The following is a 12,427-nucleotide window of genomic DNA, read 5'->3' as shown; positions in this document are numbered from 1 at the left end:
TTCTCTTGCTCTCTTCTCTTGTGGTTTGATGACTTTCTTTAGTTCTATGCTTAGGTTCCTTTCTCATTATATTTTGTGTATCTGTGATAGGTTTTTGCTTTGTGGTAATCATGAACCTATCTATACAACAGTCTCTTTTTAAGTCAATTGTAACTTAGTTTTTATGAGGGAGCTGCTCAGCTAGTTTTCAGGTCTTTTTCAGAGGGAACTGTCCCACACATAGCTGTAGATTCAGTGTGTTCTTGGGAGGCAGTGAGTTCAGAATCTTGCTAGGCTGCCATCTTGGACCACCCCCTCCACATTCTGGATACTTGCCATTTTTTTTTTTTAATGTTTATTTATCTTTGGGAGACAGAGTGCAAGCAGGGGAGGGGCAGAGAGAGAGGGAGACACAGAATCTGAAGCAGGCTCCAGGCTCTGTGCTGACAGCTCAGAGCCTGACGTGGGCTTGAATGCACGAAGCACAGGATCATGACCTGGGATGAAGTTGGACACTTAGCTGTCTGAGCCACCCAGCCACCCCTGGATACTTGCCAATTCTTAAGAAATTATTATAGTGTAATATAAAAAGACAAAAAACAATTATTCTAAATATTTTAATTTGTCCTTTCTTCTTCCTCAACCATGGTTATAGGAGATTAATACGGTTTCCACTTAATATTCCACCAGCCAAAATGCCCAATTGGTCATCATCAATTGACCTTATCTTTTTGTGTTATCATTGATAGCTCTTTCTCTTATACTTTTTAAAAACTCCCATTACCTCCCCTACATCTAGATGACTTTCTTTTAGATCTCCTAACTTTTAGATAGATCTTTTAGATCTCCTATCAATACTGCTTTTACTTTTAGGTTAGAAGAGTTATAAATCCCAACAGTTCTACCTAAAGAAAAAAGTCCCTGGCCAAGAGACATTAGATTGAAAGGCTAAAAAGATTATCCATGAAGTACTGATATTTTGTATATAGAGTACTATGAATAGAATCAGTGGGCTTATCAGGGCAGGAAACGATTCAACCATTTAAAATCATCATTCAAGGGCCCAAATCGCATTCAGAAAAGAAACTGTTTATAAGTTATGTTAGTAAGTTGTCCTAAGCCCCACATGACTAACCTGCCTTTTTTTTTTTCATCAAACATTATCTCAAAGGGTCACATTATACCATTTTAAGACAGGAGTATGTCCAATTATTTCCAAATGGCATAAGTAAACCGAAGCATCATTTTGTTAACTTTATGTAAAAGGTAGAGTTATATATAATTATATATAAAACGTTTTCAGAAGAATGAGTACAAATGTGCTTGCAGCTACCTCTGGCTAAAATCCACTGAGTAATCTGACTGACCCCTGGACACAACATATGGTAGGTGAAAATGGCTTCATAGATAACAAAGGTCAAAACCAAGTGCCTGCAGACAGGCATAGACAAGAGATGCTAATTCACTTCTCAAAACCTCACTCTGAGGGAAAACAATTGCCACATAAGAATTACTTGCCAAACCAAAGTCAAAATCACGAGGGATAACAGAATGAAAACATTTTCAGTCAAAATATGTGCACATTGTATTCTTTCTCATGAAGATGCTGGAGAGGATATGCTTCATCATGATAAATGTGTAAAGCAGTGAACAGGGACCACCCCACCCCACCCCCCGCCCAATAGAGAAGAGAAGCAAAGGGGTTTTCCAGGACCTGGGAAAGCAGGTAAGTCTCAAGATAAAAGCTTTGCAGTAGATTTCATTGGCAAGCAGTCCAGTCCACACTGAAGAGAGAAGACAGAAGCCTTCATGAGGAATGCTTCTGGGAAGAACTGAAGCTAGTCTGTTACCCAAACAAGTTTTTGTCTCAGAGAAAAGTTATATGGTGAGACTTTTTTCAAAGATGTCAGAAAGTAATTGAAGATGTGGACATAGGTTCAAACCTTTAGACAGACATTTAAAAACTTATAAAATTTGGGGCACCTGGGTGGCTCAGTCGGTTAAGCATCCAACTTCAGCTCAGGTCATGATGTCACGGCTTGTGAATTTGAGCCCCATGTCCAGCTCTGTGCTGACAGCTCAGAGCCTGGAGCCTGCTTCAGATTCTGTGTCTCCCTCTCTCTCTGCCCTCCCCCACTTGCATTCTCTCTCTTTCTCAAAAATAAATAAACCTTAAAAATTAAAAAAAAAAAACTTACAAAAATTTAAGAGAAACAAAAAATATTTATAAAAAGGAAATGCAATCACTATAAAAAAAAAAACAAAAAACAAAACTTGGAAATCAGGGAATATGTCCCATAGCCATCATTGTGAAAGTCCAAGAAGAAATTTAAGTTACCTGTTTGGAAAGATTTGGAAAGGAAAGAAGCATCTTGGAGCACAAAAATAAATGAATGAATGAATGAATGAATGAATGAATGAATGAATGAATCAGCTACCATAATAGATCACAGATGTCTAAAATAGATTAATCACAAGAATGCAGTACATACGTACTTACTCATGTAGAAGGTAAATGCCAATATAAACTTCTAAAAGAGTACAAAGTGATTGTTTCTGAGTAGAAACTCAGAAATATAGGAGACTGATGCATTTTAGTCTAAACCTTTTAGTACTACTTCACTTTTTAAAAACTATGTAAACAAATTAATTCCCTATAAAATGGAAAATTTCAAAATAGCAACAATTCATTTAAAAATGTTTTTTACATTAAAAAAGAGAAAATCTTCCTTCTAATGACTACATCTGAATTCATAGAAAACCAGTATGAATATTAAAATGATGCATCTTTTTCAAAAGGTAGATGAAATAAATCTAGAGAGCTTCAACTACTCTTTAAATTATCTTGAGATTAAACTTGCTAACTTAGCAAATTAAACACTGATAGCAAAAAAACTCATTTCCTATTCATGGCTTCAGCAAGCTGCATTTCCTATTTCTGACTTGTCTTCCTAATTAAAGGAAAAAATAATTTTAAAAATCCCTCTAATAAAATATGGATAAAATGTCATTCTCCTCTGCAAAAGACAAGACATATCACTCAAGGGGAATCAAAAAATGCTTAGTGAATATCATGGCAAATATTAAGTCATCTGATCCTAAGAACGAGTCCTCAGTACCCTTTCAAAAAATACTTGATTATGCCCAGAACAAGCACTGGTTGTTTCTTCTGCCAAGTAGGTGAGGTAGACTTTTAGAAGTATGTCCTGGGGCGCCTGGATGACTCAGTCAGTTAAGCTTCCGACTAGTGCCCAGGTCGTGATCTCACAGTTAGTGAGTTTGAGCCCCACCTCGGGCTCTGTGCTGACAGCTCCAAGCCTGGAGCCTGCTTCAGATTCTGTGTCTCCCTCTCTCTCTCTGCCTCTCCCCTGCTCACGCTCTGTCTCTCTCTCTCAAAAATAAACATTGGGGCGCCTGGGTGGCGCAGTCGGTTAAGCGTCCGACTTCAGCCAGGTCACGATCTCGCGGTCCGTGAGTTCGAGCCCCGCGTCGGGCTCTGGGCTGATGGCTCGGAGCCTGGAGCCTGTTTCCGACTCTGTGTCTCCCTCTCTCTCTGCCCCTCCCCCGTTCATGCTCTGTCTCTCTCTGTCCCAAAAATAAATAAACGTTGAAAAAAAAAAAAATTAAAAAAAAAAAAAAAAAAAGAAGTATGTCCTGGGGCGCCTGGATGACTCAGTCAGTTAAGCTTCCGACTAGTGCCCAGGTCGTGATCTCACAGTTAGTGAGTTTGAGCCCCACCTCGGGCTCTGTGCTGACAGCTCCAAGCCTGGAGCCTGCTTCAGATTCTGTGTCTCCCTCTCTCTCTCTGCCTCTCCCCTGCTCACGCTCTGTCTCTCTCTCTCAAAAATAAACATTGGGCGCCTGGGTGGCTCAGTCAGTTGAGCATCAGACTTCAGCTCAGGTCATGATCTTGCAGTTCGTGAGTTCAAGCCTGCCATAGGGCTCTGTGCTGACAGCTCAGAACCTGGAGCCAGTTTGGGATTCTGTGTCTCCCTCTCTCTCTGCCCCTCCCCTGCTCGTGCTCGCTTGCGCTTGCTCTCTCTCTCTCTCTCAAAAGTAAAAACTATAAACAAACAAACATTAAAGAAAAAAAAAGTAGAAGTATGTCCTGACATAGACATGCCCATTGGTGTGCAGGACTCCACCAAGGCGTTTCTCCTGCATAGGTCTCAGGGTCCTGCTTCCCCAAGAGCAATGCCTGTGCAATCTTTACTTTCTACTTTACTCCTTTACTTGTTTGGCTCTCCTGCTAGAGCATAAGCCCCTTAAGGGTTGTAGCCATGTCTTATTCATCTTAGTTGTTCGAAGTGAACAGAGCCTGATATCCAGTAGCTTCCCAATAAATATCCAATGAATCAATGTACACATTAGTGAGTAGACCAGTATCAGACTCTTTTTCAACCTCTTTTGAAAATTTAAAGCCAGATGTATATTTTTTCAAAAAAAGAGAAAACTCCTGTGCATAATGCCAGTGAATCTTTGCATAGCCCTTTAAATAAGAGGATACTTACTGAAAGTCAACTGCCTACTCTTCATGCTTCTGTCACATAGCTGCAAAAGAAAGGTTAGTAGAAGAAAACCTTCAGACTTGGTTTACTTTTAAGAATGTATTAATTCCCGGGGCGCCTGGGTGGCGCAGTCAGTTAAGCGTCCGACTTCAGCCAGGTCACGATCTCGCGGTCCGTGGGTTCGAGCCCCGCATCGGGCTCTGGGCTGATGGCTCAGAGCCTGGAGCCTGTTTCCGATTCTGTGTCTCCCTCTCTCTCTGCCCCTCGCCCGTTCATGCTCTGTCTCTCTCTGTCCCAAAAATAAATAAACGTTGAAAAAAAAAATTTAAGAATGTATTAATTCCCTTTTAAAATAAATTAAATATCACCCTTGCTAACCATTACCTCCACCACCCAGAAAAATAATCCCAACTTACCACCAGCTGTCAGAACATCAGCACTCACAGGAAAAGAAGGCATTATTACGATGGGAACAGTAGCGATGGTGAGGCATATGCATCACTGTATTCTCCATCAAAGTCCACATACCTCAATTTCAGAAATGCTTGTCTTAGGGAATCAGACACATTACATACAAAATATATGGTCACGTTTGGACATACACACACACACACACACACACACACACACGTTTTGCATTGCACTAGGTGCCTGAATCAGAAATACAATTTTGAAAGGAATTTTCCAACAATAAATGGTGCCAGGCAATGACTTGCAGCTGTGGTAAATGATGGCATTAAAAATCACCTAGAAAGCTTTTTCAAATATATTTCTCCTTCCTACTCTTTCCTTATCTTGGAGTATTTTGTTTTTGTTTTTGTTTTAACCTCTTTAACTCCCAACTAAGAGGACATGCCCTGCCAGTTGAGAACCATTTCTGTACCGAGCCACAATTATTGACTGCAATATGTCCCTATACTTTTGGCATGCTGTGGGGAAAGTAATAAACACATGAAGATCACTTCAATTTTTAAGGCATGGTTCAGTTTAGTGATGGCAAAAACGTCCTCTGATAAACCAACTTCACCAATTGGTTGTGGCTGCCTGAAACACAAGCTAAAAAAGATTTTAAGACTCTTTTTGTTCTCAAAACAGATGTAGTAATTAATAATGTTTGCTGAGGTAAAAGTGGGGGCTGCAGCCCATTTGGGGTAGATGCCATCTCGCCTTCTGGATGTCCAGACCAGCCCAATAAGCTCACTTAAGTACAAGATGACAGGCTCCTATAATAGCAAACACTTCAATCTACTTAAAGCAATGTAGCTTGGGAGGTGGTTTGGCACAATAAAGGGAATACGCACACTTAATCTGGGCCCTGCCAATGAAAGGTTCTTGAGTTCCCCAGGCCTGTTTCCTCATCTTAACACAGGCAAGCTGATCTCTGAGGTCTCTACCGAAAGGCCTAAGATTCCTCTTTTTTTTTTTCCCCTTCCTTTTTCTGTTTTTGTGTTTTTTGGTTTTTTTTTAGGTTTTTTAACATTTATTCATTTTTGAGAGAGAGGGAGAGAGGGAGGGGCAGAGAGAGAGGTAGACACAGAATCTAAAGCAGGCTTCAGGCTCTGAGCTGTCAGCACAGAGCCTGATGTGGCGCTCCAACCCACGAACCGCTAGATCATGACCTGAGCCAGAGTCAGACGCTCAACCGAGCCACCCAGGCACCCCTTCTGGTTAGTTTCGAAACCGTAAGAGTGGGAGTGTTTTGAACCTTATGTGTAAAGTCTCAGCAATTCATGAAAATCATAACAATCAATTAAGGCTCATTTTCTAATTTTTGTATTTTAAGTGTAACTACAGGTCTTAATTTAATTGTGTAGGGTGCGCACTGCATTTTTTAGAGATAGTAACGACAGGTGGTAACTTAGCTTGACATTGTAAAGAAAACCTCCTCCTTCCCCCAGGACCTATGTTTATCACAACAATGTTTATACAGACTTACCTATAACTGAAATAACCCAAATATACAATAGCAGGGATTTAAATTATCATCATCCTGTTGATAGGCTACAACTATTGGAAATTACATACAAGAATATTTAATCACATGGAAAAATATGGGAAGTCAAAGTATATTCAGGGTTTTATTCCTTAGTTATAAAAGCTGTGTGCACTTGAAAAGGGAAAAAAAAAAAAGGTAAGAATGGTAACAGCGATTTTTCTGGGTTGTAGATTAACTTAGTATGTCCAAAACCCAAGTAAATGAATAAAGGGGTGTGTATCTCAAGTGTGGAGACCCAAGCAATCCTGGTACCCAAAATAGATGCATCCATGGGATGAAAGCTAAATCAAGTGTTCGCTGAATGGGCAGGATAGGCCACACAGATGGGGACACTTCAGAGATGGGGAGAGAGGTCAGAGGTGAGAAATTAGACAGGCCAGGTCCTCATTGTTAAGACTAACCCCAGCAACGTGAAGACAGGACAGCAAACAGTAGAGCAGAGGCTGGGGACAACAGGCAGGACTACTCAGGACTGAGATGAGCCTTGCTACCCAAAGCCACCTTTTAATGAGCTGCTTTTAGAACGGCCTCTGATGTATATTGCTCACCAAGGTTTCAGGAGGTTGATCCTGTGAGTGCCACAAACAAGGTGCTCAATGCTTTTTCCATCTTTACGTCTACGTGAGATGGGGAGCATTTTTCCCACTTGATAAACGCAGACACAGGTTAGCTAAACTAGTAAAGGGATGATACACAAATCCAGGTCTAACAGACTTCAAAGCCTGCACAGGAGTCATGCCCTCTCACCACCCCCCCCATCCACACACCCCCCCCCAGTATCTTTAATCCAATCTCCAAGCCTGACAGTAGGCTTACTGACCTTCTGGAAGTGGCCTGCACAGGCATATGGGAGCACTGAGGGCCAAAGGAATCCTCCTTGGGTCTGGAGAGTTAGTCATCCACCTTCTAAGCCAGGTCACAGAATAGTCTGGTGCCTTCCCCACTTCTCCCACAATGCCATCCTAATTAACAACTTCCAGTTATCAAAAGGTGCAGTATGTGCCTTAGAAAGGCACACAAATAATCAGCAATCCTTAATTCATAAGACAGTATACAACTAAGTAGCCAAACATAATATGTGTTAGCTGACTGAAAAAAAAAAATTATAATTGCTTAGTTTTTACTTATTGGGTGATTTGATGACAAAATCATACGTCAAGTTCACAATTTGTAGGGCAGTCCATCTTCAAACAAAAAAGTGGCTTACAGTCTTAAATATTATTTCCTGTCATTTTAATGTGTTCTGGTTATAGAAGAGAATATACATCTGTGACTGTGATGAGGTCCATGAACTTTCAAATCACAACGGACACTGTTTTTGCCCCAACCTAAGGAGATAATTACAGGTAATGTGCAACGTGACTGCCCCTCCCTGAATCTTCTTAGTCCCACAGGAACATCAAACCTCCCAAAACATACAGAGGTCACCTAATCACCAAATTCACAAAGCAGTCTCTAAAGAAGTCAAGATAGGTAGAGTAAATGGTAAATCTTATCTACAAAATTGAAGTATCTAACTCATGGGTGAATCACCAAAACCCTCACACATTCTTTATCCCCATTTTGCTCGTAATTCTAGTATACTTCCCACCTGGTTTTCATTCCTTAGCAAGTCAAAAGAAAAAAAAAGTTAGGGTAAAGTATTAACGGGAACAGATAAGTAGTGACAAAGTAGCGGCTGCCAAGGGGGAAAAAAAACTACAAAACGCAGGCAGAACTAGAAAGCAGCCATGTGTAATACTGTGGCCAAGCCACCTACCCTCTGGCTTTAACGGAACCATGAAGGAATCATCCTGTAATAACTGATGCCCTTAATGAGGATTCCAACTATCGAGGTTACATTGTATTCAGACAAATTTATGTAACGTAATAAAGTGCCTAATATACTTTAGAAATATTTCTATCCAAAATTAATTGCAATGCATTAATGTCCCAAAAGATAAGCTTTTGTTAGCACAGGTCTTGTAACCTGTGTTGTTCTTCAACGGTGCAGAATGAGCTACTTCTATAGAAGATGCAGAGACACAGAAACACAAGTAACTTTAATGATTTGTAGTAAATAAAAAAGAAGCTGGAATCTATGATCAAAAAATGGAAACAGTTACAAGTGTATCTATACGGAAATCACAAGATTTAACAGCTTAACATCAACCAACTGCTGTCAAAATATATTTAAAGAAACCAAAGAAAAACTACAAAACAACTGTTTACTAGTGGTAGACACAGTAGAACGAAGGGAGAGGGAGGATAAACCCAGAAAATGACTGAAGGAGAGTGAGCGACGAAACAACCGTCAAAGTTGTTTCACAAACAGGGATTCAAATCAGAGGAACACACACAAACCTGTCTAGGAAATGTGACCAATGAGGCAATAGAAAGTGACTAAAAGTCAGTTATAAGTCAAAAATGACAACCCAAATCCCAGAGAGTCTTAAATTATGTAATCCAGACATTATCTAACCCCTCAGATTTGTTTGGTGCTATGGTGTTCATCATTCTCCATTAGGATGAAATGTGGGACAAACACATTACTGGTTGGAGAGCTTTTTCAGAGCCGATTCATCCTTGAAGGTCAGGGTCCACAGTTTATCACTGCATTTACATAATGTATTTCTTGATATGGAAAAGTAACATGTCAAAAGAGGAATTACAGTAAAATGTATTTTTAAATAATCCGCAGAATCTCAAACTTACAAATAAATGAACTTTAATAGGTTTATTAACTTCACACTCTCAGTATTCTCATCCAGGACTTAAACTGTTCTCTAGCCCACCAGGGACCAAACCTGGCCGGGCCCACAGTGTCTCCCTTCCTATGTCTTTAATATTAGCACTAGATTCAATTTCTAGGGAGACTTACTCAAGAATTCTGCTTCTTAAAGAATATTTTTAAATGATCTCATTTACCTTGTCGATTCATTCACAAATGAGAACACTTCAATCAGAGGAACCTCCCCCAGGCCTCCTGTTCTCAGGTGGTGTCCTGTCCACTCTTCTCATCAAACCTTAACTGTTTTGGTATGAGAAGTAAGTCCTTCCCACTCCTACCCTTAGACTTACTGTTAGAGCCTTATGTATCACATGGACAAAAATCTGTTCTAAATCAAGTAATCCCCAACTTCTGCCTCCACAGCAATCTAAAGTGGAGAAAAAAAAAAAAAAAACTTTACAAAAAAAGAAATTAAGACCTTCAAAAACAATTATTTTAGCATATATAGCAAGGTCTACCAGAGAAAGACTGGTTCCTAATTTGTTAATATTTGATTGACAATTTGCTAGTCTAGTAAGACCTTCTAAGCAATATTGATACTAAAATGTGTTAAAGAAAATGCTCTAAGTGTGTATATGTATTTATATATATGTATATATACACTCATATACTCTAAGTGTATCTATACATACATATACTGTAGAGAAACAGTTACAAAGTGATAGCTAACAATAAGCAAGCATATACAATAAAAATATGTACCATAAGCCCAATGTTTTCACCACCAAAGAATAATGTTATGGTTTAAGTCATGATTTCTTGATGAATAGATAAAAAGGGATAAAAATGTAGGAACTGACATCCACGTACATTATAAGAAACTAAACACAACGTAAGATGACGACAATTGTAGACAGAAGAATTTAACACCTGTGGTGGTACATTGGGACCAGGTACTCTACTTTCATTACAATAAAGCCAGAATCAATTATTTGACAATATTCCTTGTTCACCAAAGGATGGGAAGTATTTTTGCTGGTGGCAGCAAGTGTGGATTTTTTTTCATCAAAGAACATTAAAAGGCTGAGATGATAATGATACTACTTGTATATTTAACCCATAGTTCTGAAACTCTCTCCTTAATCTTTAATAGCTGATAATTTGAATAAAGACATGATGAATCAAAACATACACCAGTTTTAAAAAGAAACATCCTTCAAAGCAATCTCAGCATCTAAATGGCAAACACAGAATGAATTCCTAATCTGGCATAAGTTTGTTTTTTTTTTTTTTTAATTCAAGGAAAAAACGTGCATGAATGAGTCTACCTATTTGTAAACATGTATATGATGAAAACAGTGCAATGGCTGGGTCTCACACTGTGTAAGTTCAATTTGAAACATTAATCCGGTGCGATATTTAGCTGTCAAGAGGGAGCAACTCAAAGGACATCACACAATCTATAAACCAGCTGGAAGGAGCCATCCAGACTTTGCCCTGCCGCACCCTCTCTGGGCGATGGTTAGACAGATCCTCAAAGATGATATACTGCGTGCAGAAGCGCTGATCGGAGTCAGCTTTCGCATGGTACGCGACAGTATTGATGGTCTGAGTCACGTCGCTGTCCGGCTTGGGCTTTCTACTGAGAACCTGGCCCCCAGCTGCAGTGACAAGCTTAACAAGGTTGTCCTTTGGATGGTGTTTGAAGGCTCCCCCAAAATAGAAGTAGCAGCCATCAAACAGCTTTGGCAACTGAAATAACAAGAAAAAACTTGTTAAAAGCAGATGAAAACATTTAAAAACACTGCATAGGAATGAGGAAAATAAAGATAAATAGTCATGAGCAGTTAAGCTGCTTCAAAGAAGTGCTGGGATAAGCTGCATTTCAAGTACACTATTGGGTCAGGAAAAAGACTTCGCTTTATAGATTTCCTATTTATGATTTCTTCCTTGAGTCACCATCTCAGGTAGTTTCCCCCCTTCAGATTTTAGGTGTGCTTCGTGTATGCGTGTGGGAATGAGTGTGTGCGGGTATGTATTTTAAAAAGCAAACAAACAGTGCTCATCACACTTCTTTTAACAGAATGTTATTCATATTTGGTGGGACTTAAAGCCTCAAGAACTCCTAGGGTATCTGAAATGTGCTTCAGGGATCCTGGGCTACATTTAATAAAATTATAGGAGTAACATCATTTCTCTGGATCTTTATCCAGTTCTGCCCATCCTTACTCAGGTCTCTATATGTTACCAACCTCACGTCTCCAGGACAGTCCTGGCGGGAGGGTGGCCTCCAGGGTTCCAGATACATATTCCTTGGGGTAGAGTATGTTGTTTTTTTTTTTTTTAATTTTTTTTTTTTCAACGTTTATTTATTTTTGGGACAGAGAGAGACAGAGCATGAACAGGGGAGGGGCAGAGAGAGAGGGAGACACAGAATCGGAAACAGGCTCCAGGCTCCGAGCCGTCAGCCCAGAGCCCGACGCGGGGCTCGAACTCACGGACCGCGAGATCGTGACCTGGCTGAAGTCGGACGCTTAACCGACTGCGCCACCCAGGCGCCCCGGGGTAGAGTATGTTATGATGCCATGGCTAGGGATCCAATTAGCTATGAAACACATTTCTTTGTGTTCTATTGAATAAAGAAGTTTCACAGTTGCCTTCTGCGAAAATTCTTCTTCGTCATTTCTAATATATATATGTACACAGGATAATGGAATAGCATCCATTAAACCTGCAGTATGTGGCAATAAAGACATATGGGAACTCAATCCAAGCAGCAGCCGTAAGTCTTCTTTCAAGTGACTTTCTGCATCTGAGACTTCTCCCCAGATTCTGAAAGGTTTATGGGAATGTTCAAGATGCCAACAATCCATTAACAGTATGAAATTATCACCTTCTGGGTTTTACTGCTCATTGTGATCATCTCTCAGAATCAAGTGCTTGAAATAAGCACAATTAAAATTTTAATCAGTCACCTGTACTTGTTGAAAGGGCAAGAGAAGTTTTTCCTGATGGTGATGATATAAAGTTATAATAAGAACAATGAAAGTAGTAACAAAAGAAAAATACCAGCTGTTCTTTGTTGAGCCTGCTTCGCTGTGGTCCTTCAGGAATCTCATACTTTTCCTCTTGTTCACATGCTTTTCTTTGTAGACATGCTTTCACCCCTAACAAAAAAAAAAAAAAAGGATAAAAGGAAAATAAATATCAAGTGAGTATTTGTTTCTTACTGAA

The 12,427-nt window shown here is 39.7% G+C and overlaps 1 protein-coding gene across 1 annotated transcript in view; it reads right to left on the bottom strand.

Moving 5' to 3' along the window:
• Positions 1-9,173: 9,173 nt before the first annotated feature.
• Positions 9,174-12,427, bottom strand: part of BARD1 (BRCA1 associated RING domain 1) — an 82,875-nt gene continuing 79,621 nt past the window's right edge. Inside the window, exons 10-11 of the mRNA XM_047085255.1 lie at positions 12,263-12,360; positions 9,174-10,945 (exon numbers count right to left, since the gene is read on the bottom strand). Of these exons, the coding sequence (XP_046941211.1) occupies positions 10,613-10,945; positions 12,263-12,360 (431 nt within the window). The 3' untranslated portion in view covers positions 9,174-10,612. The remainder of the gene's footprint in view (positions 10,946-12,262; positions 12,361-12,427) is intronic.

This window comes from Lynx rufus, unplaced genomic scaffold (assembly GCF_022079265.1).
Source record: "Lynx rufus isolate CCGP_SWC_20201006 ecotype Redwood Valley unplaced genomic scaffold, mLynRuf1.p SCAF_2, whole genome shotgun sequence".
Taxonomy (NCBI): domain Eukaryota; kingdom Metazoa; phylum Chordata; class Mammalia; order Carnivora; family Felidae; genus Lynx; species Lynx rufus.
Note: the sequence above shows the minus strand (reverse complement) of the source record. Positions and strands in the feature narration are given on the sequence as shown.